This window comes from Colobus angolensis, unplaced genomic scaffold (assembly GCF_000951035.1).
Source record: "Colobus angolensis palliatus isolate OR3802 unplaced genomic scaffold, Cang.pa_1.0 Scaffold70, whole genome shotgun sequence".
Lineage (NCBI taxonomy): Eukaryota > Metazoa > Chordata > Mammalia > Primates > Cercopithecidae > Colobus > Colobus angolensis.
The window spans coordinates 4,617,683-4,639,152 of record NW_012120710.1 but is presented as its reverse complement, the minus strand read 5'-3'; the positions used below and the strand labels follow the sequence as shown (position 1 = coordinate 4,639,152).

Genomic DNA, 21,470 nt, shown 5'->3' with positions numbered 1-21,470 from the left:
AGTGTTAATACTGAGATACCAGTATCCCTCAGCTATTGTCTGCTTTGCCTATCAACCAATTCTTGGGTCTAAGGCAGGAAACAGATAATTACTTACTAAATGACAATTGTAAGATGCCTATACATGTAAAGTCTAAAATTTTGAAAATGGGACATCACGGATTATTACTTTCACTATTCTCTTCTCAATTTCCTCATTTTTAAAGGGAAGGTTTGGATCAAATAAGCTCTAAGGCTGACAGTATATTACTTGATTCTGCTACTCACATATTTTCAACACCAGTTTTCTAAGCAAAAATATATCACAAGTAAGAGAGATGTATTTGACTGAAAGACAACCCCAAAACATCTGCTGTTATGTAGTTTCGGGACACTTTGGCTTATTGTAAAGAATATGAATGACCCAGGGTGATAGAAAGCTCACCAAGGTCAGCAAGGGGAAGACTATCTTTGGCAGGTCTCCATCACCCGTTTTGAGGTCCTCTAAACAGTTTTAACATTCATTGTCTCTATTGTCATGTATCCTTAGAGTTGTTCCCTTGAAATCTTACTCTAAACTTCCTAGAACTATCAGATATGTACCTATTAAGCCAAATCCAATTTTTTGTCAAATCCTTTCGATGAATACTCCAAGACTGTCACCCACTGCAGACACTGCTATCTGATCACTGCACTCTTTCTCTCTGAGCTTAGACTCAGTCTTAGAAACACTGACAGCACAATACTGCAGGACAGCCACTATCAGTTGACTGGAATTAATGCTAAAAATATTCTAACAACTGTTATGTGTGCTAAACTAATTCCTCCTTAAAAAAATAACTAACCAAAATTAACTTTTCATGGGAACCCTTCTTCAGAGATGTTTGCAATTAATAAGAGATTATTAACAATATTTAAAATGTTAAGTCCTTTATCAGTAACTAGTGGTAGAATTCCAGACCACAGGAAAGACAAGTAGCAAGGATTATTTAAGTAAAGGTAATGAGATAGGTTTTATGATACCAATCAATAGACACCAGCACAGAATTGGCTCTAGAAGAAAGTAAACTCTTCAGGCTGGCCTTTAAGATAAAATATTGAAGGTATGCAAGTACAAGATGCAGTGATGATTTTTAATAAATACTATTTTCATAGAAAACTTAATTCTTGCCCAGGTCATAGAAACAGAGTCCAAAGAGGCCTTAGAAAGACCATGACTGGATCCAACCAAAAACCCAGGTGGTAGCTGCTCATGCACATGCAGTCTTGGCATTGAGTATTGCACCAGGAGGCTTATCACACGTATAAGCATCTCTAGTGTTAGAAAATTTTTTCTGCATCAAACCAGGTATGTTCTCTTCATTGGTATGAGTTCTGTCTAAGTAATACAGAGTAAGACTATTTCGTGCCCAATCCAAATCTCCTCCTCTTCAGGCAACTGTGTCTTTTGCAGAAGCCATTCTTCTCCTTCCTTTCCTGCTTTGATTAATAAGTTTTCTGGCATGTCAGTAGAGAAAGAGTTGTATGGCAGTTTCCGCTGCCATAATAGAAACTTTTTGATGGCGGCAAGTGCCTGGGTCCCTGATTTTGTATCTGCTTCTCTTCGCACAGTATTGAATACATAGCAGAATCCAGTATAAAATTAGATTCACTAATTATGCTTTGTTTCATTTCCATTTTCTAAATCTACTATCTATTGTTTAAGTAAGACAATACTTCCTTGTTATCCTCATTGGTAAATGAGAGTGCTTGGAGAAAATGGTTAGAGGATAAAATAGCTCTATGAGTTAAACACCTGTTATCTGCTGGCCAATGTGTTAAGTACTTTATGTAGTAATTTAATTCATTTCTTTAAAGCCCTTGTGACTTGATATTAGCCCACCCTACACAAAGAAATGGATGTCATAGAGTATAAGGAAACTTTCTGGGGCTGTACAGTAAATTAATGGCAGTAGGGATATGAAGCACCCACCCCCATCCCTTTCTCATTCTGCACCTTCAGCTTAGAGTGAGTGCCTGGACCCTGCACGCATGACATTGAAACGTGATTGAGTGTTTACTGTCCTTGTCCCTTGCTCAGCAAGAAACAGAAGCCAAGTCTATCTGGCTCATATTTATATCCACAATGTCTAACACACAATAGAATTCTAATAAATATTTGTTGAATAAATCAATGAGAATCCCAAAGACTATGCTCTAAACACTCTACCAAAAGAACTCTACGAATATCCTCATGTGTTATGTATTAAATGTCCATCATCTTCAAATTTAGACATTGGTATACAAAAATCTTCAAAGTTTAAAGAAACATCAGGAGAGCCAGACCATAAGTTCATGACCAGTCTTCATTTCCTGAGTTACTTCTCCTTTGATATCAATATCAAGCATTTATATCACTAACATAACAGGAATTTTGGCTTGGAATGGAAGGAGAAAACCACCACTGTAATTGTTGCCTTGTACATTCTTCCACCTCTCTGAATAACAGATTTTGTAAGGCATGCAACATGGCCACACCTAAGAGGTAGTGTATGCAATGGTTAACAATATTGTTCCACAAAGCTGGAGGCATCACACTACCCAACTTCAAACTTCAAACCAAATACTGTGGGAGCTAAACATTGAGTACACATGGACATAAAGACAGGAACAATAGACACTGGGGACTACTACAGAGGGGTGGGAGGGAGAGGGGTGCGGGTTGAAAAGCTACCCATTGGGTGCTGTGCTTGCTACTTGGGTGATGGGATCTATACTCCAAACCTCAGCATCAGGCAATATACACATGTAACAAACATGTACATACACCCTCTATATCTAGAATGAAAGTTGAAATTATAAAACATATAATATATATGTAATTCTAGAACTATATATTGTTATGTATTATATAATATAATATATAATATTAGATATGTATAATATATTATAGTAATGTAATATATTATATAGTATTATATATGATATATTGCATTATTACATAATATATAATATATATGTTATATACATACATACATATATATATATATAATTCTAGAATAAGAGAACCTAAATTCAAACCCTGGTTCTGCCAATTACCAGTCATATCACATTGAACACATTAGTTTATCTCCCTAAGCCTTAGATTTTCTGTTTGTAAAATGTAAATGAAAATAATACCTACTCGTAGAGTTATTAGATTAAATGAAATAATGCATGAAAACTAGCTAGAACAATGTTTGGTACATTGAAAACATTCAATGTCATCTACTAGTAGTAGCAGTAGTTGTAGCAGTAAAGTTTCATGCCCCAAATTCTCAGTTTTCTTTCCGGTCATGGCAAGGACATCTTAGAGCACTGTGCCTACGCAGTTGCTATTCAGACTTCCAACTTTCATGGAGTAGGGAATGGTGCAGCCATATGAGCAAAAGGTGCTGATGAAATGAATGAATCATGATTGCTTAATTTTGTGATTAGGTTGATTTATGACATCAGTCTGAAAAATAACTTTACAAAATTTTGTGTTTATTGCTTGCTGCAATATACGATTTCAGGCGACAGTTGCAGAAAAATCCTTTTACTTTGTTCTCAGGAAATGAGATTCAACACCACACAGATAGGAAGCCTGTAAGTTGGTTATCCCTGGAAAGAAAAAATAGTATTTCATGCATCAAAAAAATATGAAATGTTAAAACATGGGTGATAGAAAGTCAAATATTTGAAAAAACTATTAATGGTAACTGAGTTTTGCCCCTTGTAGATCCCAACCTACCTTCTGTTGAGGTCCAGGCCTCTCTTCACTGACACTGTATATAATTCCTATATCTATGCAACATTTTGTTGCTAAAGTTTGTGTTTCAAGTCTTACACAAGCCACAAAAGAGCAAGCATCTTTATATATCTTTTGGAAATCACAAACATCAGTTTTTGTTTATGTAAATGCTGTAGCAATACCCTTAGTTTGTATATCAATCATATCTCAGTAAAGCAATATTCTTAAAAGATTATTGGAAAGGGTCACTGAAGCCTGTCTGCCCACCTCAGTCCCCAGGGAGTTACCCCTCTTCTTTCTGTCAACATTCAGAGGTTCCATCATCTCTCCTTTGTGGTCCGGACAGCTGAATACCTTAGTAGGAAGGCAGAGGACTTAAGCGCCTCTTGGCTATCTAGAAAACTAGTTGAACAGCAAGAGAAGGGCTAGCACAAATGCAGCATTGCCACACTGTAAGGAGTGGCTGATACCCAGAAAAACACAGAAACAATATCGGGATCTGTTAGCTACATGTCTGTTTCTGGTTCATGTAGGGTGAACCAGAAATAGGCAATGAAGCATGAGGGAGAAAAGGTAGGGAGACCAAATAAACCACAAATACATTTGACATTTGATTGAGGCAGAGGGTATTACCTTTGGTGCTTTTTACTTTACGTATCTCCAGCAGCTGACTTCAGTTGCCAATTTTTGGACTCTGAGGTGAGGGATGGAAATAAAAACACATAGGAAGAAAAATTTAAGACACTAATTTAAATTTAGATAAGCATGTTTCCCTGAATTTTGAAGAAAATTAAATCATTCCCACATTGTATAGGGAAACAGTAAACATTCTTTCTTCTAGTGAAGAAATAGACACCAAACTGCTCTTTACAACTGCCAGTAAATTCATCCTTTCTTTTACATGGCACTAATGTACACATTCACTCAGATAAATGCTAGATATTGATTAATACCCTCTACTTAAAATTAAGTATATTTTTTAAACTAATAATATGTACCCCCCAAAAAATTTCCACAAACTGTCACTCAGAAAAGTAGATGGCTCACAACCAGAATGAATGATGCGTGTGAGTGTGTGTGCCTGTGAATTTACATGAATTGTGAGTTTGGAGTGGAGTGAGTGTTCCTAGAAAAGAAACAGTGAGAAATAAAGTTGGAAAACAGTGAACAGGTATTTCCATGGAGCCATCCATTGGGGCTAACATTCACAGGTTGCTGAGGTTCACACCAGAGCAAATGGCTACAGACTACTTTCACTGGAGTGAGGGCAAGCAAGGGACATTTCTCCCTTTTCTCCCTGATTGCCCTTACCCTTCACTCCCTCATTATTCTCAACTGCAGGATGTTAGTACAAGGCCTGGGAAAGTGAGAGAGCCATTCCTGAAAGATTTCACTTTCTAATGCCATTCCTGCTCCACTCCATTTGGAGTTGCTTACGATTTCCTTTGCAAGTCGCTTTGACTCTGTCTTATTAAGATAATGAGTGGTTCAAAACCAAAAAATAAGAACCAAAGGTGTAATTCAGGAATAATTATTACTGTCTTCATTTACAGATAGTTAACTGCCATTCAGTTTAAGTTGCATGACTTACAAGACTACCGGGGTTACAATCCAGGTCTTCCTGATAGCATTTTCTGTGCTAAGGAGACACTGCTCAAAGTGTATTTCAGAGATGTCTCTGTATTAGTTGTGTAGCAATTGTGCTTTCAAATGTAGTCCTGGTAGATACTGTAGAGAGGAAGCAGAGTCCTACAGGGTTCTGTTTGGTTTTATTTGACCAGGAATACCAGTTGAATTTCAGTAGAAAAGAAATAAAACTACCTCTTCATTAAAGCAGACTTCAGGACTCTCTGCTTTGCAGCACTTCTCCACTGCATTTGTGAAATTTGTAAACAAAGACTGCAGCTCCTCATCTGTGAGTTCATGCTTCAGCTTCACTACGTTGACAAGAAATCTGTAGCCAAAAGATGTCAAATATAATTAATTAACTATTTCTTTCTGAAGCGTCTCTACTCCAAAATGCTTGTTTCGGAATCACGTCTTGAGTCAGCTTGGGTGAGGGTAAAGAGTTGAAATATCCCACTTTGAATGGGCCTTCTGAAACTTTCCTATTAAATTTAGAGAATGGTTTCCACAGTAACATTCTTTGAAGGGTTTTGTCACACAAAAAATTATACAAAAAGTATTAACAAGGAGGAAGAGAGGGACGAAGAGAAGTTGGTTAAGGGGTACAAAAATACAGTTAGAAGTAATAAGTTCTAGTGTTCAATAGTACAGTAGGAAAATGATAGTTAACAGTAATTTATTGTATATTTCAAAGTAGCTAGAAGAGAAGAATTATAATGTTCCCAAAACAAAGATAAATGTTTTAGATTACGGATATTCCAATTACCCTGACTTGATCATTACACGTTTATGCAGTTATCAAAATATCACATGTATCCCCAAAATATGTATAACTATTATATATCAGTTAAAAAATGATGTCAAAGGAGCAATTTTAAAAAATGAGCTATCACAACTAAGTGACAACAGCCATAGACAATAGTGATTTCCTTAATTTCTAGTAACTTCTAGAATTCCAGTATTCCACTAACTTACAGAATTCCAAACTTCAGGTGGCAACCCATTGATGTCTTAAAAGTACATTTTAGAGTAAATTTCTGGAGTAATTATTTTAAGTAATAAAATTTTCATGCACCAAAGTAAAGAGGATAATGTAATAAGTCACGTGTGCCCATCCTTAGATCTAAGAATTAACAAAAGTTTGCATTTTCTCACTTTCATTTTTAAAATGAAAGCAGGATAGTTAAAAAGAATAAAATAGACCAGACTAGAATAGAATGGGCTGGAAAATACAAGAGTGAATTACACTGTGAATGTATGAATATTGCACATAATAAGAGTAAGTATTATTCTATCTAAAAATGAAAACATATATTAGGCCTTTATTATGCCAAGTATTATGGTATACATGACTACATCTGATCTTTCTAGAAAATTCATGTCCAAAACAACCTCCAGTTCCTCATATTTGGTAGCTGTATATTGTATAGTCTCCACTACACATTAGGCAGACTCTGTCTGAATCCAGAAAACTAAATTTAATTTCTTGGCATTTTAAAGCATTTGTTGAGAAAACGAAAGTAAACTTCCTGTCCCTTTGGGCCTCTCCTTTGTAAACATTAAGTGATATTCTCCGGACTTTCTCTCAAGGAAATGAAATTCATTATCAGTCAGCCTATGAGCCTTTTTTGGCTGGCTGCTGTAACATTTTAACAGGTGATGTTAGACTTGGACACTCCAAGTCTCTTTCAAATGAAAAGACAAGCTAGATATGAACAATGGCAAAAAAAAAAAAAAAAAAAGCACTGGTATTTTTCCAAATAGAAGAGACTGGACAATTTGGTGGAAGGAACAGGATTGTGATATGAAAAACACATATCCACTACATAAACCTTCTCACTACTACATGGTGTGTCTGCAAACTGAAGAAAAACAGGAATGGAAGGGATTGTTTGTACCTGTCTGTCTTCCTCTGAAGCGCCTCATTCTGAGACTGACACATGTCTGCATGAAAGGTAAATAAATCTTGAGAGAAAGGTGGAGGCACATATGTTTTATCAGCTTTCAAACTCTCAAAGCAGGGCCTTCTGAAGGCAAAGTTTGTTTTACAACAATGGTCCACAGCAGGGTTGATAGTTCGATTTTCATTTACTCCACATAACTCTCCAAGAACTAAATCTGCCTGTACCAACAAGAGTTGCAACTCAGATATGATCTTAAAACTTGAATGGAATTTCTAAAAATATGGTTAGATGAATAGTTAGATCGTTCTAAAATCACTGTTAACCTCACTCATAAAACACATGTACTCATGACATATCACTATGTACAAATAAAAGTAGAAAATGGGATCCTAAATGGCATTATGACCAAAATCCAAGCCATAACAATTTAGATGCCTACAAATTAATTTCTTGGTAACATATAAACAAACTTTCAATTGCAAACAGACAGCTGCAAACAGCCAACTGAAAGGGGCAATCAAACACTGTAATCCTTGGGTTTCTTCCCCTCCCAGAATCTCCCTCACGGTACTCTCCACCCCAGCCCTAAAGAGATGTATTCAATGCCCGGTTGCTGGATGAAGCAATTGGGCCAAGAGGAAGAATCTGTAACCTTACTTAAAATTATAAATTTTCCTGTATCTTTTTGAAACAATATTATGATTCCTAAATCATTTGTCCTAACAAATCCCTTCTAATATAATGAAGAAATAAGAAAGATAATTTGAAGTACTCTCCAAAAATATTTAAGGCATTCTCTTTTACTTCTTAGGGTTTTCACAAAGCGAGCCAAAAGGAAAACTTGACAATTTATGTTTAACAATATTAAAAACAATGAAGAAAGGAATATGGGTAATCACGGTAAATCAACGAGTGCAAATATTCTTTTTTTTTTTTTTTTTAAAGAATAGTCTGGTACACAGGCCATGCTCACCAAATTATCAACACAGGCAAACTCTTCACTCAGTGTGCAGCAAGTAGTGAAAGCTGTCACCATTTTCTCGCCAAGAGAGACCAGTTCTTCAGAGGAGAGCTGGGGAGCTATCTTCGTGAGTCTGATAAGGTACCTGAAAGAACATTTGTCTATTTGGTTCTGAACGAAAGCAGATACCCATTTTGCCTTGAATTATTGCTGAAGCCCAGACCTTTCAAGGCTAGGGACAACCAATATAGGTGCAACATGAACCTCAGCTCTCTTGTAAAATAGAGAAATATGTCTTCACTTCCTGTTTTCCTGCACCCTGCTTCCTATATCTCTTTTAGCTTCTTTTCTAATTTTATGGATGTCTCAGAAACTCTTAGATTTGCCTCCCTGTGTTATCTTTGAGTATAGGAGCTCCTTGACAGCAAATACATTGACTGGTATCTAAAATCCTGCTTAAAATCATTTGCATCATTATAAAATATTTTAAAGAAAAAATTTAATCAATATATGTTGTAAAAGGATAATCTAAGATGAAGGAAACTAAGATTTTTAATGAATTAAGTTTGAATTGTCAGCTAACACCAAATTGTAGAAACAGTAAAGTCAGATTTTTTTTTAACTGTGTTTTATTTTGATTTAAAGATGTTTAGCTTCAATAAATAATACATTAGCATGAGGCCAGGTGCAGTGGCTCACACCTGTAATCCCAGCAATTCCCAAGGGTTAGATTGCTTGAGCTCAGAAGTTCAAGACCAGCCTGTGCAACATGGCAAAACCCCGTCTCTACCAAAAAATACAAACATCAGCCAGGCATGATGTCTCGCGTCTGTAGCCCTAGCTATTTGGGAGGTTGACATGGGAGGATCATTTGAGTTGTGAGGCAGAGATTGCAGTGAGCTAGATCACACCACTGCACTCCAGCCTGGGTGACAGAGAGACCCTGTCACAAAAATATATAGTAATGATAATAATAACAATAATAATAATGATAATAAAATACATTGGCATAATAATTGAAAAAAACCCAAACTGCATATTATTCACAAATGCTCACAAGAGCACTAAAAAACTAAATATTAAAGTGTTAAGCACATCCAGAATTATTTCTATAAACTCAGTTAAGATAGCCTTAAGGCAAGGCAAGGCAAACCATCTCTTCCCCAAAGAAACTGTAACGACCTGAAATATGCAACGTCCCACTTTCAAATGGGTGAGAATCCAGGGATTCTATATTGGCAGTGAGAAAGCCAATGTCAAATAGAAACGAAAGCATTAGAGAATCAATGTCTCCAGAATCCTGTATTTCTTTTATTTTTAGCTTCACTTCTGGTAAAAGATTAATGTGACAGTTCAATAGGCATTCTTGACTTCAAAAAAAAAAAATTCTTCCAAGAGTTTATGAATTGACCATAATTGAAAAACTTGAGAGGTAACTTTTTTACACTTTGAGGGATTATGTATTTAATTCTAGTGGCAAGTGTTAGCCCACTTGTGCAAACAACATACTGGTATGTCAAACCATCCTTCCCCAAATTCTGGAAATGTTTACATTCTTGTTGTATCATCTTAAGACTTTTCTCCGTTGTCTCATTGAATTTGTCTTCCTGAAAATAAGAATAATCATGGTTACAAATATTTTATCTAAAATTTAACCATAAGCTTTACATCAATGTGTAGAATAGCATTTCTTATTTCTATGGCATTTTCAAACTCTCATTATTACACTAAATTCAGGGCACTTTTTAGATGTGTGTGCAAGAACTTAATTTCTTTAGTTATATGTATAAAAATAAATTTCCTGCTAAATTTAAAAGTCCAAATTTTTTATTATCATCTTGTACACATTTCAGTCTTCCAAATAACAAAATAGAATTTAAATTGTATGTTGACATAATAACATTCAATTCTCACTTTGAAGTGGCCAGAGCAGTTGTTATCTCTATTTTTAAATAAAGGCAACTAGCCTTGTGAAATTAAGTTACTTACCCAGAATGCCCTAGCTAGTAAGTGTTGTTACAGAACATTTTAAATCATGTTGCTCTTTATGATTTTTTCATTGTTTAGATTTGGAACTTAAAACCTCCAACAGTTTTCTTCAAATATTTGATGGACTATCTCTCACATGGCATAAAATTGGACATCTTCTAAGTGGCCACCAGAGAGAGAACTAAACACCAGTGGATGGCTATTGTGGAGCAAATTGTATCTCCATGAAAAGAAAGAATTTTCTAGTGCTATGATTAATTTAAGGATCAGAAACAGACTACCTGATCAGGGACAGTTACAGAGCAGGGACCCAAGTCTTATTCCATTGCTCAAATTTGAATGGGTATAAACTGGTGTTTGTGGCAAGCGAAAAAAATGTTTTGATAAAGCAAAAGTAGCACATATCAAAGGAATGATATATAAATCAAAAATGTCAGATTATTAATTTCTATAATAAATAAGAAATACATATGAATTTTTATGGAAAAGACTCGTCTCAACAGGAAAATGGGTAGTAAACATGAACAGATTTTTCATAGAAAATGTGTTTTCATAGAAAATTTAACATCATTTAAAAATCAAATAAAGGTTTTTTAAAAACACAACCACTGTTATTTACATATAAATCTAGCAAAGTTAATTTCCAAGTACAATGTTGGTAAAAGTGACATTGAAACTTTCTAGACAGTAACTCAACAATTTGTGTCAAATGTTTTTTAAAAGTTCATATATATTTGATCCAATAATTTTCCTTCTGATAATCCATCCTAAGAAAAATGTCATAAATATTAATAAAGATAAATGGGAGGAGATGTTCATTTCAAGGTCATTTACAAAATGAAAAACACCCTAAGTAAACATCCAAAATGTCAAACACACAGTAGGAAATCAGTTACATAAATTACGTAATTATGGTGGGATACCATCATTTAAAGTCTGTTTAATGATGTAAAAAGTTTTCTATACTAGATACAGGAAGAGTCAAGGACTAGCTTCCCTAGAGGGAACATAGCCCTTCTGACACCTGATGTCAGCCGCATGAGACTCATTTCAGGCTTCTGGCCTCTTGCGAGAAAATATATTTTGTTGATTTAAGCCTCTCACTTTGTGGCAATAGCAGGAAACCAAGGAAGCCCAATTTATAAAAACAACAACAACAAAAAAAGTTTCCTATGATACCAAATAAAAAAAGGGTTCAAACATTTTCTAGAAATTATGCCAATTTTTAAAAAATACACATATATATACGTATATGTACTGAAAAGTTGAATAAAAATGTTAATTATAGCTATTTCCTGGTGGGAGAATCAGAAAAGGGTTTTCTGTAACCTTTGGTGCTTTTCTAATAATCAACAACAATCAATCATTACTTTTGAAATCATAAAGAATCCAATATGGCTTAATAAAATACAGCATACTTTCCTAGTCATCTACAGCAATCATTACTTTTGAAATCATGTAATATCCAATATGGCTTAATAAAATACAGAATACATAAACAAAAATGTAAATTTAAAATGTTTAATGGGAAGAATTTTTTGAATTAACACATTGGATTAGTAGTCCAAAACATTATGCATCAGCCAAATTGATGACATTGGCCTTCCCAGTGATCTTCTTAGGCTGAGTCTACAGTAGACTCAGATTAACCACTCACATTTTCTACCACCTGGACTGGAGCAAAATTCTGATATCAATTTTTAAGTGTTTTATAGTTGTTCTGTTTTGATTTTCTGAACCTACAACGATGGAACCTACCGCATAACGGTAACAACCTGGAGGGTTTTCTGTGTTGCAGCAATTTCTCAGGAGATCTTTGTATATTTGAACAATTCTTAAAAGCCCTGGTATAGACAAGTCTGGATGTCTCCTTGAGTATTCAAAAGTAAACCTGCAATGTGTAAAATTTTGTATATTAGAAATTAGAGAAAGAGCAGAAAACCCAATTCCACTATTTTGTAATCCAGTCAAATCTAATACTGCCTCTACTTTCAAAAGCTAATTTTCTCCTCTGGCTTGGTCACAGAGTAATTTAACAGGACATTGTGGCTATAGAAGATCATTTTACAAAAGTTCTCTTCCATGGTACATTTTAGATTAACAATGTTTTTTGAGAAGAGAGAATTAGTAGAGTTATTTGGAACTAATTATTGGAATGATTTGATCCATAAAACATTGGAAAGAATATATTGTGAATATACTTTAAAAAATACATATTGCATAGAATTATGTTTGAAAATGCGTTCAGATTTCCAACTTGGGATGCTGGGAATATGGCCTCCTTCCCGCCCACAATGTGGTCTTCGTGATAGACAGGGAGCAAGCTTTGCCCATTACTCCATCCTGTCGCTTGCCAAATATGGGAGTGTTTACCCCTTCAGCTCCAAATCACCGGCAGTGGCTTCCAAATCCTCTGTCAAAGACTTCAAGAGCATAGGTGGGTGTGATTTGGGAAGAAAGAGAGGAACAAGGCTAACAGTTATTAAGCCCTGAGTAGGTGCTAGGCACTGGATCAAACTTTGGGCATAACAGATATAGATGTGCTTCCTGAACTTTATAAACACTTTCTCATTTCACTTCACTTAGTCCTCAAGATGCGTACTATTTTACAGCTGAAGAAACTAAATCACAGACTGGTTAAGCACCTTCCTATTAATGGCAGATATAAAATTTGACCCTAAGTCCGATTACTCCATCCTTTTTTTTAACCAAGCTAACTTTTCTCAAAACAGAGATGTCCTTTCTAAGTACCTCAGCTGGGCTATTTATAGTCTTCATAAAAAAGAATCTCATCTATTCATTCACAGTAGGTTAAGATCTTTCATGTTTTGTAAGAGCAATACCTCACTAGTTTTTCATGACCAGGTAAGTCTTTTCAACCCCTCCCCCACATTTTTTTCAGGATTTGACCTTCTTGATTAATCTTGATTTTTCTGACACCATCTCTCCAGCTTCCCATTTGTTTTTTCAATTCCATTTGTGAGATATATTCCCATATCCCATGGCAGTGGTGCTTAACTTTCAGAGAATCAGGGCTCCTCTTAATTAATATCTGATGTAAATCATGGACTTCTTCTCGGGGGGGAAACACACATACACACACACACACACACACACACACACACACACACCCCTAAAAACATGTCTCAAAATGCTGCGAAGAAAAATCCCTGGAAGTTACTCTAGACTGGAGAAGCCACTGAGGACCTGCCTGAAATGTTCACATCCAGAAACATTCTACCTTAAAACAGTGAGGACTCTGACTTGGCATGCTCACTGTTACTCTATCATTTCTTCCCATGTTTCAAACACTTTTTATGTGTAATAGTGATGATTAAAAAAAGGCTTTTATCTATCAAACACATATGTCAGATACAATCTATCATTTTGTTTAATTGAATTTGATTTAATATCCACAACAGTGAGAAGCCATAGAGGGTAGTAGTTATAAGACCAGGAATTTGGAGCCACACTGCTTGCATTTGAATCCTGGCTGCACCACATGTGTGACTTTGGGTAAGTTACTTAACCTCTCTGTGCCTGCTTTATTACCTGAAAAATAAAGATTATAAAAGTATCCTAACCTCAGAGGGTTGTTTTGAAAATTTGGTTGGTTAGCAGATGAGAAGCACTTAAAATTTAGTAACTATTCAGTAAACATTAGCTGTTGTTATGTCCGAGATTTCAAGCCAGATTCCCTTCCAGAGCTACAGGTTCACACACAAAATTATCTCTTGATAGTCCCAATTAGTTATTCTACTGGCACCTCAAAGTCAATGTGCTCATTCTTAAACATATTATCTTTCTCACAAAACCTGCTGCCTTTTCACATTGAATGGGAAACCTACCTACCCAGTTATCCAAGTCTCAAACTGGGATTTTCTCCAGATGAAGTGTCTAAAAACTGAAAGTGATTTTTTCCTTCCTTATTCTTTCATGAAAACTGTTCAGTGGCATCCCATTTCCTAGCATGCCTGCATGATCTGGCCCCACCTTCCTCTCACCATGCTGGTCTCTCACTGCAGATGCCCTACTCACAGCAATACACACCAAACCTTATATACTTTAATTCATGCTTTACCTTCTCTATTTAGATTACCAAAATTTCTTCAAGTACCACTTCCCTATCAAGCCATTCCAGGGTCCCCATATACAACTGACCATTTCTTTTTCTGTCCCCCTGCATTACCTAGAACAGGATGCTATCAGAAATAAAAGAATATTTTTTCACACTTATTTATTTATGTCTGTCTCTTCTCACTTTATACTCTCTATAGATGAAGGCTTCCTGGGGATTAAAAAACAAACAAACAAAAACCAGTGAAGTCCCTGGATTATATTGCATTACTAATAAACTTCAAATTAATAATTTTTTTTTTTTAGACAGTCTCACTCTGTCACCCAGGCTGGAGTGCAGAGTGCAGTGGCGTGACTCTCGGCTCACAGCAACCTCTGCCTCCCAGGTTCAAGCTATTCTCTGCCTCAGCCTCCCGAGTAGCTGGGATTACAGATTAATTAGTATTCTTATATGAATTTTATATATGACCAACAAAAAGCTCAGAAAGCTTAACTTCTCCCAGCGACTCAACCAGAACTGAAATATAGTCCCTGTGGCTCCAAGTTCACTAGTCTTCCCCTTAAGAGTTGTAGGTGGCATAGTATAGCAGTTAAGCCTGCAACTTGTTAGGCCAGGCTTCCTGGAGTCAAATTCTTACTCTGTCACTTTTTGGTTGTGCATCTGAACAATTCACTTCATTGTGTCTCAGCTTGCTCATTTGAAAAACTGGGAGAAATTGTACTTATTTTGCATGATTGCTGTAAGAATTAAAATAGTTAATCTGTATAAGGTATATAGTGCCATGCCTGGCACATATTATCTGCTCAACAAACACTAGCCATTATTTTAATAATACAGTTGTTTTTCCTTAAAATTATCTGAAAGCTGTAGTCTATACACATGATTTTTTAAAAATTATATGATACCTAGTGAAATAAATAGTACCATGTCCTTCCACCTAAATTAGCAGCATAAGTCAAATCTTACAAGTTCCTTTCTGTTTTCCTTATAAATTCAATAAAGAGTTATATTACTTCGCAAAGAAGGTGTCTGGGTCAGCATCTCGTTCTTGACACACATTTTCACTGTCAGTAAATTTTGCTTCTCTTAGAGATAAATCCTTTGGTCTATCATCTTTATTTGAGTTAATTATGCACTGGCCACGTTCTGGTATTTTCTTTTCACAGCACTCTTTGATTTTGCTGGAGATAGAATCTTGTTTTGAACAAATATGGTTCATAACCTTGCTCTGTACCAAATAAGAATGAGAGATTATTTTACTTTCAAAATTTCTTCAAGGCTGGGTTTTCTTCCATTATGGAATGTTGACATGCAAAACCAGTCATGATCACAGCATCTGGAATCACTTCATCAGTTAATTTGATAGATAATATTTATTTAAATTAAATTTTGGGTTTACTTAATGCACATGAAGGTTTGCATTAAAACTTCTCAGGATTTAAGATGATATAATTATTTAAAAATAGGCTCTACTGTAGGTTCACATCCATTGTTAAGCATTAGTCTTTTAAATAACCTTCCTACACTGATATATTGACATCTTATATTCTAAATGTTGTTTCTTTTCCATAAGAGTCCACCTGTGCTTTCAGTGGAGGCCACCAAAGACATGTTACTATAATACCTATAATCCTGGTCTTCCTTTGTGGCCAAGCACATGGCAAAAACTCAGTAAATATTTGATAAGTGAATGAAAGAATGACAAGCGAATGAACTGCAGCAACTACCAGAAGACGATTCATCAAATATAAGAACCTATTCCACTCATGGTATCATTTTCTAACGGATGTCATTCATTTGAAGCTGTTCAGGTTAGCAAATATGGCTCAAATAGAAAACTTTACTCTGTCCCCATCCCTACCCTTTGCCCCAGTTTTAACCTCTACATAAGAGTTGGGAATTAGAGAGGGGGTGGGGTTATCTTATTTACACATTAGTTGAATAATTTTTAAAAGCTGATCTGGGCCCTTCCAGACTCTCAAATGAGACTGCACATTATTTCCACTCTCTGTTGCAGTCCCATTTGAATTATGTTGAGTTACAGCAACACACTAGACTATTTCAGGCCTTCATGACTTTATTCAAGCTGTTTCCACTGACTGGAATCTTCTGGTGAACATGGAGGATAAGGAATAAGATGAAGTTCAGGACTGAGGTAAAAAATAAAATGGCACCACGTTTCCAACAAACCACACAGAACCAGGAAGCCAATCTTCAAAAAGACATTTACATCTCATGTGATGCCATCATTGTTCTAGGCAGAGTATCTCTTATTCTCTGAGAAGTTACTTCTACTTTCAGTTAACTGCAATTCAGTTCCTCTTATTTCTCCAGAAAGACATTAAAAAGAAGGAAATTTGAGACATAATCCCTTAATCTCAGTCTCAAATTTCACAGAAAACCTATAATTATATCCGAATTCAGTATTTTAGATTTCACATTATAAAACCTTCATCACCATGAACAATCAAGCAATACAAAAATAAAACACAAAAGAGATTGCTTTAACTTGGGTACAGTTAGGAACAAAAATAATTATTGGGAACATCTGTTGTCCATTGCTTGAAATAAACATTTCTCAATACCCTAAAATTCAAGTTATTGAATTGACATGCTATCGTCACTGTGAGCCTAAAAGTCTAATCTTTCCTTCTTTCTTTCTTTTCTTTCTTTCTTTCTCTTTCTTTATTTCTTTCTTTCCTTCTTTCTTTCTTTTCTCTTTCTTTCTTTGTTTCTTTTTTTTTTTAAATAAGGTCTCATTCTATTGCCAAGGGTGTTGGGATTATAGCTTACTGTACTGTATCCTCGGACTTCTGACTCAAGCAAGCCTCCCTCCTTAGCTTCCTGAGTCCTGGGTGGCTGCAATTACAGGTGCAAGCTATCATACTCAGGGTTTTTTTTTAAACAAAATTATATTACTTTTGAATGCATGAACATTTTTTTTTCACTTTAAGTTCCAGGATACATGTACAGATGTTCAGAATGTGCAGGCTTGTTACATAGGTATACGTGTGCCATGGTGGTTTGCTACACTTATCAATTCGTCACCTAGGTTTGAAGCCCCCCATGCATGAGCTATTTTGATGCTCTCCCTTCACTACCCAACCTCAACCCAACATGCCCCAGTGTGTGTTGTTCCCCTCCCTGTGTCCATGTGTTCTCATTGTTCAACTCCCACTTATGAGTGAGAACAGAATGCATGAACAATTCAAACTATACCAACAATATTTGTACCAATACTTTTCCTTGGAAATTCACTTTAAAGTTTTCCAGAGGCTGGGGATTGGGGAAATGTTGGTTAAAGGACACAAAATTTCATTTAGACAGAAGGAATACATTCAAGAGATCTCTTGTACATCATAGTGACTCAATGATGACTTCGTACCACTATATTGAGTACTTTAAAATTGCTAAGATTTGGAGTATTCTCACCACAAAAAAAAAGTATGTGAGGTAATGCATATCTTAAATAATTGGATTTAGACATTCCACCACGTGTGTGTATGTATACATTAATGTATATACATATATATCATGATATATATAGTACACACACATATATATATCATGTATACCATGAGAATATACAATTTTTAATTGTCAGTTAAAGGCAGGAAAGGAAAGGGAAAGTGGAAGGAAAGAAAAGGAGAAAAGGAGGGGACAGGAAAAGGGAAGAAAGAAGGTAGGAAAAGGGAACCGAAAGAGAAAGGGAAAAGTTAAATTAATGTATCCACTTATTTGGAAAGACTATACCTGAATAGCCTAAGGAAGCTCAGGGAAATTAGCTCTTAAAAACATAATGATAGCTAGTCATTCCTTGAACTTTACTATTTGTTTCTAACCTCTCTAAAAGAGGATTTATGATGTAAGAGAAAACTTCAATCTGGACTAAATGAACTTTGAAAAATTTGAAATTCCTGAAGTTTTACATCAAGACATTTAGCCATACAATATACAATCTGCTGAGTAGTCTTTAAAAATTCCAAATATAAAAAATCCCAAACGTTTATTTATAAAAAAAATTATATTTCATTTTATGTTGTCATTCAAAAGTGAAATCACATTCTGATTTCATTGGGGCAAAGTAATCACACATCAGGGCAACTTGAGAATAAAAAAAACGATAGTTGCCCAAAATCACTATTTTAACTTGGTTTTAGAGAATATTTACCGTATCACGGATGCACTGCACAACATCCCCTTCACAGCATCCATCATAGTTGGAAGAAATATCTTCTATGAGAGAAATAAGCTCCTTAAATTCAATCTTGGGGAATTTTTGACTGAGTACCGCAATATATCTGGAAACAGAATTGATAAACCACAAAAATAATTTGAACAGCAAGTAGAACAAGTGGGAGTAATTTGCTAATATGATATGAATAGCTCCAAAAAGTATTGCCACCATTGTTGTTGTTGTTGTTATTTTTATAGACGTCATTATCAAATAGTTGGTGCACAGCCCACATGATCACTTTGAAAATCTTAGAGTGATATTTTATGAACCCCAAAGTCCTGGATGTGAGCAAAAAAAAACTGAGAGATGTGTTATCTTCCATAATTATTATAGCAAGATATGCTGCGTAAGGCCACCACTTCCTATTGTAAGTTCATGGCAGGCATAGATAATTCATGACAGTACTCTTTCCTGCTGATCCACTTGAAATCTCAAAATTTTTCTCAAGACATTGCCTTAGCCCCCATTACTAGTTGATTAGGGTGAGCACTACAGATAAAATTTATCTTTGTAAGGCTGTCTCCTCGTTGTTAAAGTCAAAGACCAAGGGATGAATTATTTCTAAAGTACTTGCAGGTTTTAAAACCCTGGTTTGAAACTCCCAGACCAGTTCAGATTCCCAATTAGCCTAAATATGTCTCAGATACAGCCACCATTCTCTTTTGGGTCTCTCCACCTCCCAAAACTTCTCTCATCTCGACCTAATGTCCTGGTCCTGAGCTATCCAAATAGGCTCAGACTCACCCCAAAGCCCCTGGGTACAAATGCAAGCAGAGACAAGATATATAGTATAAAACTCACATAAAGTGTACAACTTTGGTTCCAAATTTCAAAAGTGCCCCACAGACATGTTTTTGATAAGAAGAAAATGCTTTTAAATATTGTATGACAGGTATTGCCTGAAGAAGAAAGAGAAAATTCTTTTGAAACAATAGCAAAATCTCACTATTCCCTTATTTTTTAGTCACATTTCATTCAAACTATTACAAAATTTGTTCAGAGACAGAAAATATACAGGATTTTTGTTTCAGTAAACACATTATTAAAAGAAATATGCACTTATGGCACATCACAAAGGTAGGACCAGTCTTCCTAATGATTAATTGCACCTGGTAAAAAGGTGCATAGTTAGTGCTCCCTTGGTGGGTCAGCATGCTGTGAGCTTGGCCATCTCTATTGAGATTATTCCATGTTATTTGTAGTCAACAGACTACAAATTGTCAAAGATAAAAGATAAAATGTTATCCTTCACCCTCGACATTCACTCACCAAGGCTTCCTTCCAATTTACAAAGAAAACAAAGCCAGAAGAGAGAAATGACCGACTGTCTTTCGGGAGTCTCAGGTAAAAAGAATATTTAGATCAGAACCTGGTGACCAATGGTTTGAAAATCACTGAATATGACAAGAGAACATCATATATGGTAAGCAAGCCTTTTGCTATAATATAAGTCAGGGTCTGGATCTGTGATATTGAGTGATTTCTTATCCTCTTCATGAAACAAATGCTATACCCACCCTTGTTTGAAAGCAGTTGACTTTGTTTTGTTCTTCACAACATGATTTAGCCACCTCCTCAAAATGAGCAGCAACAATTAGAAGTGTAGGAGCGAAGACAAATGGGTTCCTTCTGGCAACTTCATATAAAAAACTATTAAAAAAAAGAAAAAGAGAGAGAAGAGGGGCAAGGGAAGAAACAGGAAAGCAATGAATGTAGACAAGGGAAGTGAAGGGAGGGTAAGATGAGAAGGAAAATAAAAAACAGAAAGAGACAAGAAGAGCAAGTTGTAAAACAAGGTAGAAGGAAGAAAGGTTTCCAGTTATAGAAAACTTCAATATAAGGCAGCATTATCCAGTTCCCGATAAGAGTCCTTTGAAGTCCTTACTGAAGTTGCTAACTCCAAAGTAGGAATGATGATTGCAATTCTAATCCCAAACACTGAGCTGTGGCTATTCTCCTTCCATCCACATGCTACCAGCTGGTCAGCAGTTCTCTCTTCCATGTTCAAAGAACAGCTATCTATACACACTCTATCTGAGATTCAGGGGTCCTGTTTACTTTTGTTCAGATAAACTTGTGATTTAGATTTAGATTTCAAGGAGCATACCAACCTTCCAGAAAAAGTCTCTGCCTCTGCAATGACTGCACTATACTAAAAACAAATGTTTTGCTAAACATCCCATAATTGAATGTCTGCCTGAGGTGAAAACTGCAACTTCCCCTTGGGAAGAGTCTATTATTTCCTCCACTGTGCATCCTACCAATTTAACACCAGGCACACACCTCTCCTCTAGGACTTGCCAATTAGAAGATACAATTCATTAATATAAGGGTCTTGTAAGCAGGGTCCATATCTTGATCATAGTTATATCCTAAACAATGAGCACAGTATCTGACACAGTATGTTTTGAATGAATGAAACAATCAATAAATAAATTAATGAACCCAGCCATATTTATTTGAGATAGGTATTAGATTCATCCTAAGACTAATTCTTCAATTGGATCATTTTTTACTAAGATTAAACTTACTGATTTAGAAGGGATTCTCTGTTACTTTCATAAGACTGGCATTTCTCTTCAGGATCCAAGGTAGGGAAAGGAGGCAGAAATCCCACATCAGCTTTCTTGTTATAGAAGAAACAGAGTCTTCTTTCATCACCAACCTTACTGCAGCAGTGTGAAAAATTATGCTTTTGTGGCAACCCCTCCATAGCACATATTTTTTCCTGTAAAACATTATTCTATACAACAGAGAAGAAAAGGACAATTTTTAGTGATGGTAAAGTAAAGCTTCTGTACTCGCTAAGAAACCACAATGAATAATTTTCCCACCATTACCAACAGAGCTCCTTCTCTTTCTCCTGCTCCTCTCCTTCCCCTTCCCCTTCCCCTTGCCTTCCCCTTTCTCCTCCTCCTCTTCTCCTCCTCCTCCTCTTCTTCTTCT

General features: G+C 35.7%; 1 protein-coding gene across 1 annotated transcript in view; it reads right to left on the bottom strand.

Moving 5' to 3' along the window:
- Positions 1-3,461: 3,461 nt before the first annotated feature.
- AFM (afamin) overlaps positions 3,462-21,470 on the bottom strand; it is a 21,945-nt gene continuing 3,936 nt past the window's right edge. The window contains exons 4-15 of the mRNA XM_011927146.1: positions 21,056-21,267; positions 20,042-20,174; positions 19,326-19,423; positions 18,459-18,588; positions 15,301-15,515; positions 11,968-12,100; positions 9,730-9,827; positions 8,233-8,365; positions 7,254-7,477; positions 5,551-5,683; positions 4,360-4,423; positions 3,462-3,584 (exon numbers count right to left, since the gene is read on the bottom strand). Of these exons, the coding sequence (XP_011782536.1) occupies positions 4,403-4,423; positions 5,551-5,683; positions 7,254-7,477; positions 8,233-8,365; positions 9,730-9,827; positions 11,968-12,100; positions 15,301-15,515; positions 18,459-18,588; positions 19,326-19,423; positions 20,042-20,174; positions 21,056-21,267 (1,530 nt within the window). The 3' untranslated portion in view covers positions 3,462-3,584; positions 4,360-4,402. The remainder of the gene's footprint in view (positions 3,585-4,359; positions 4,424-5,550; positions 5,684-7,253; positions 7,478-8,232; positions 8,366-9,729; positions 9,828-11,967; positions 12,101-15,300; positions 15,516-18,458; positions 18,589-19,325; positions 19,424-20,041; positions 20,175-21,055; positions 21,268-21,470) is intronic.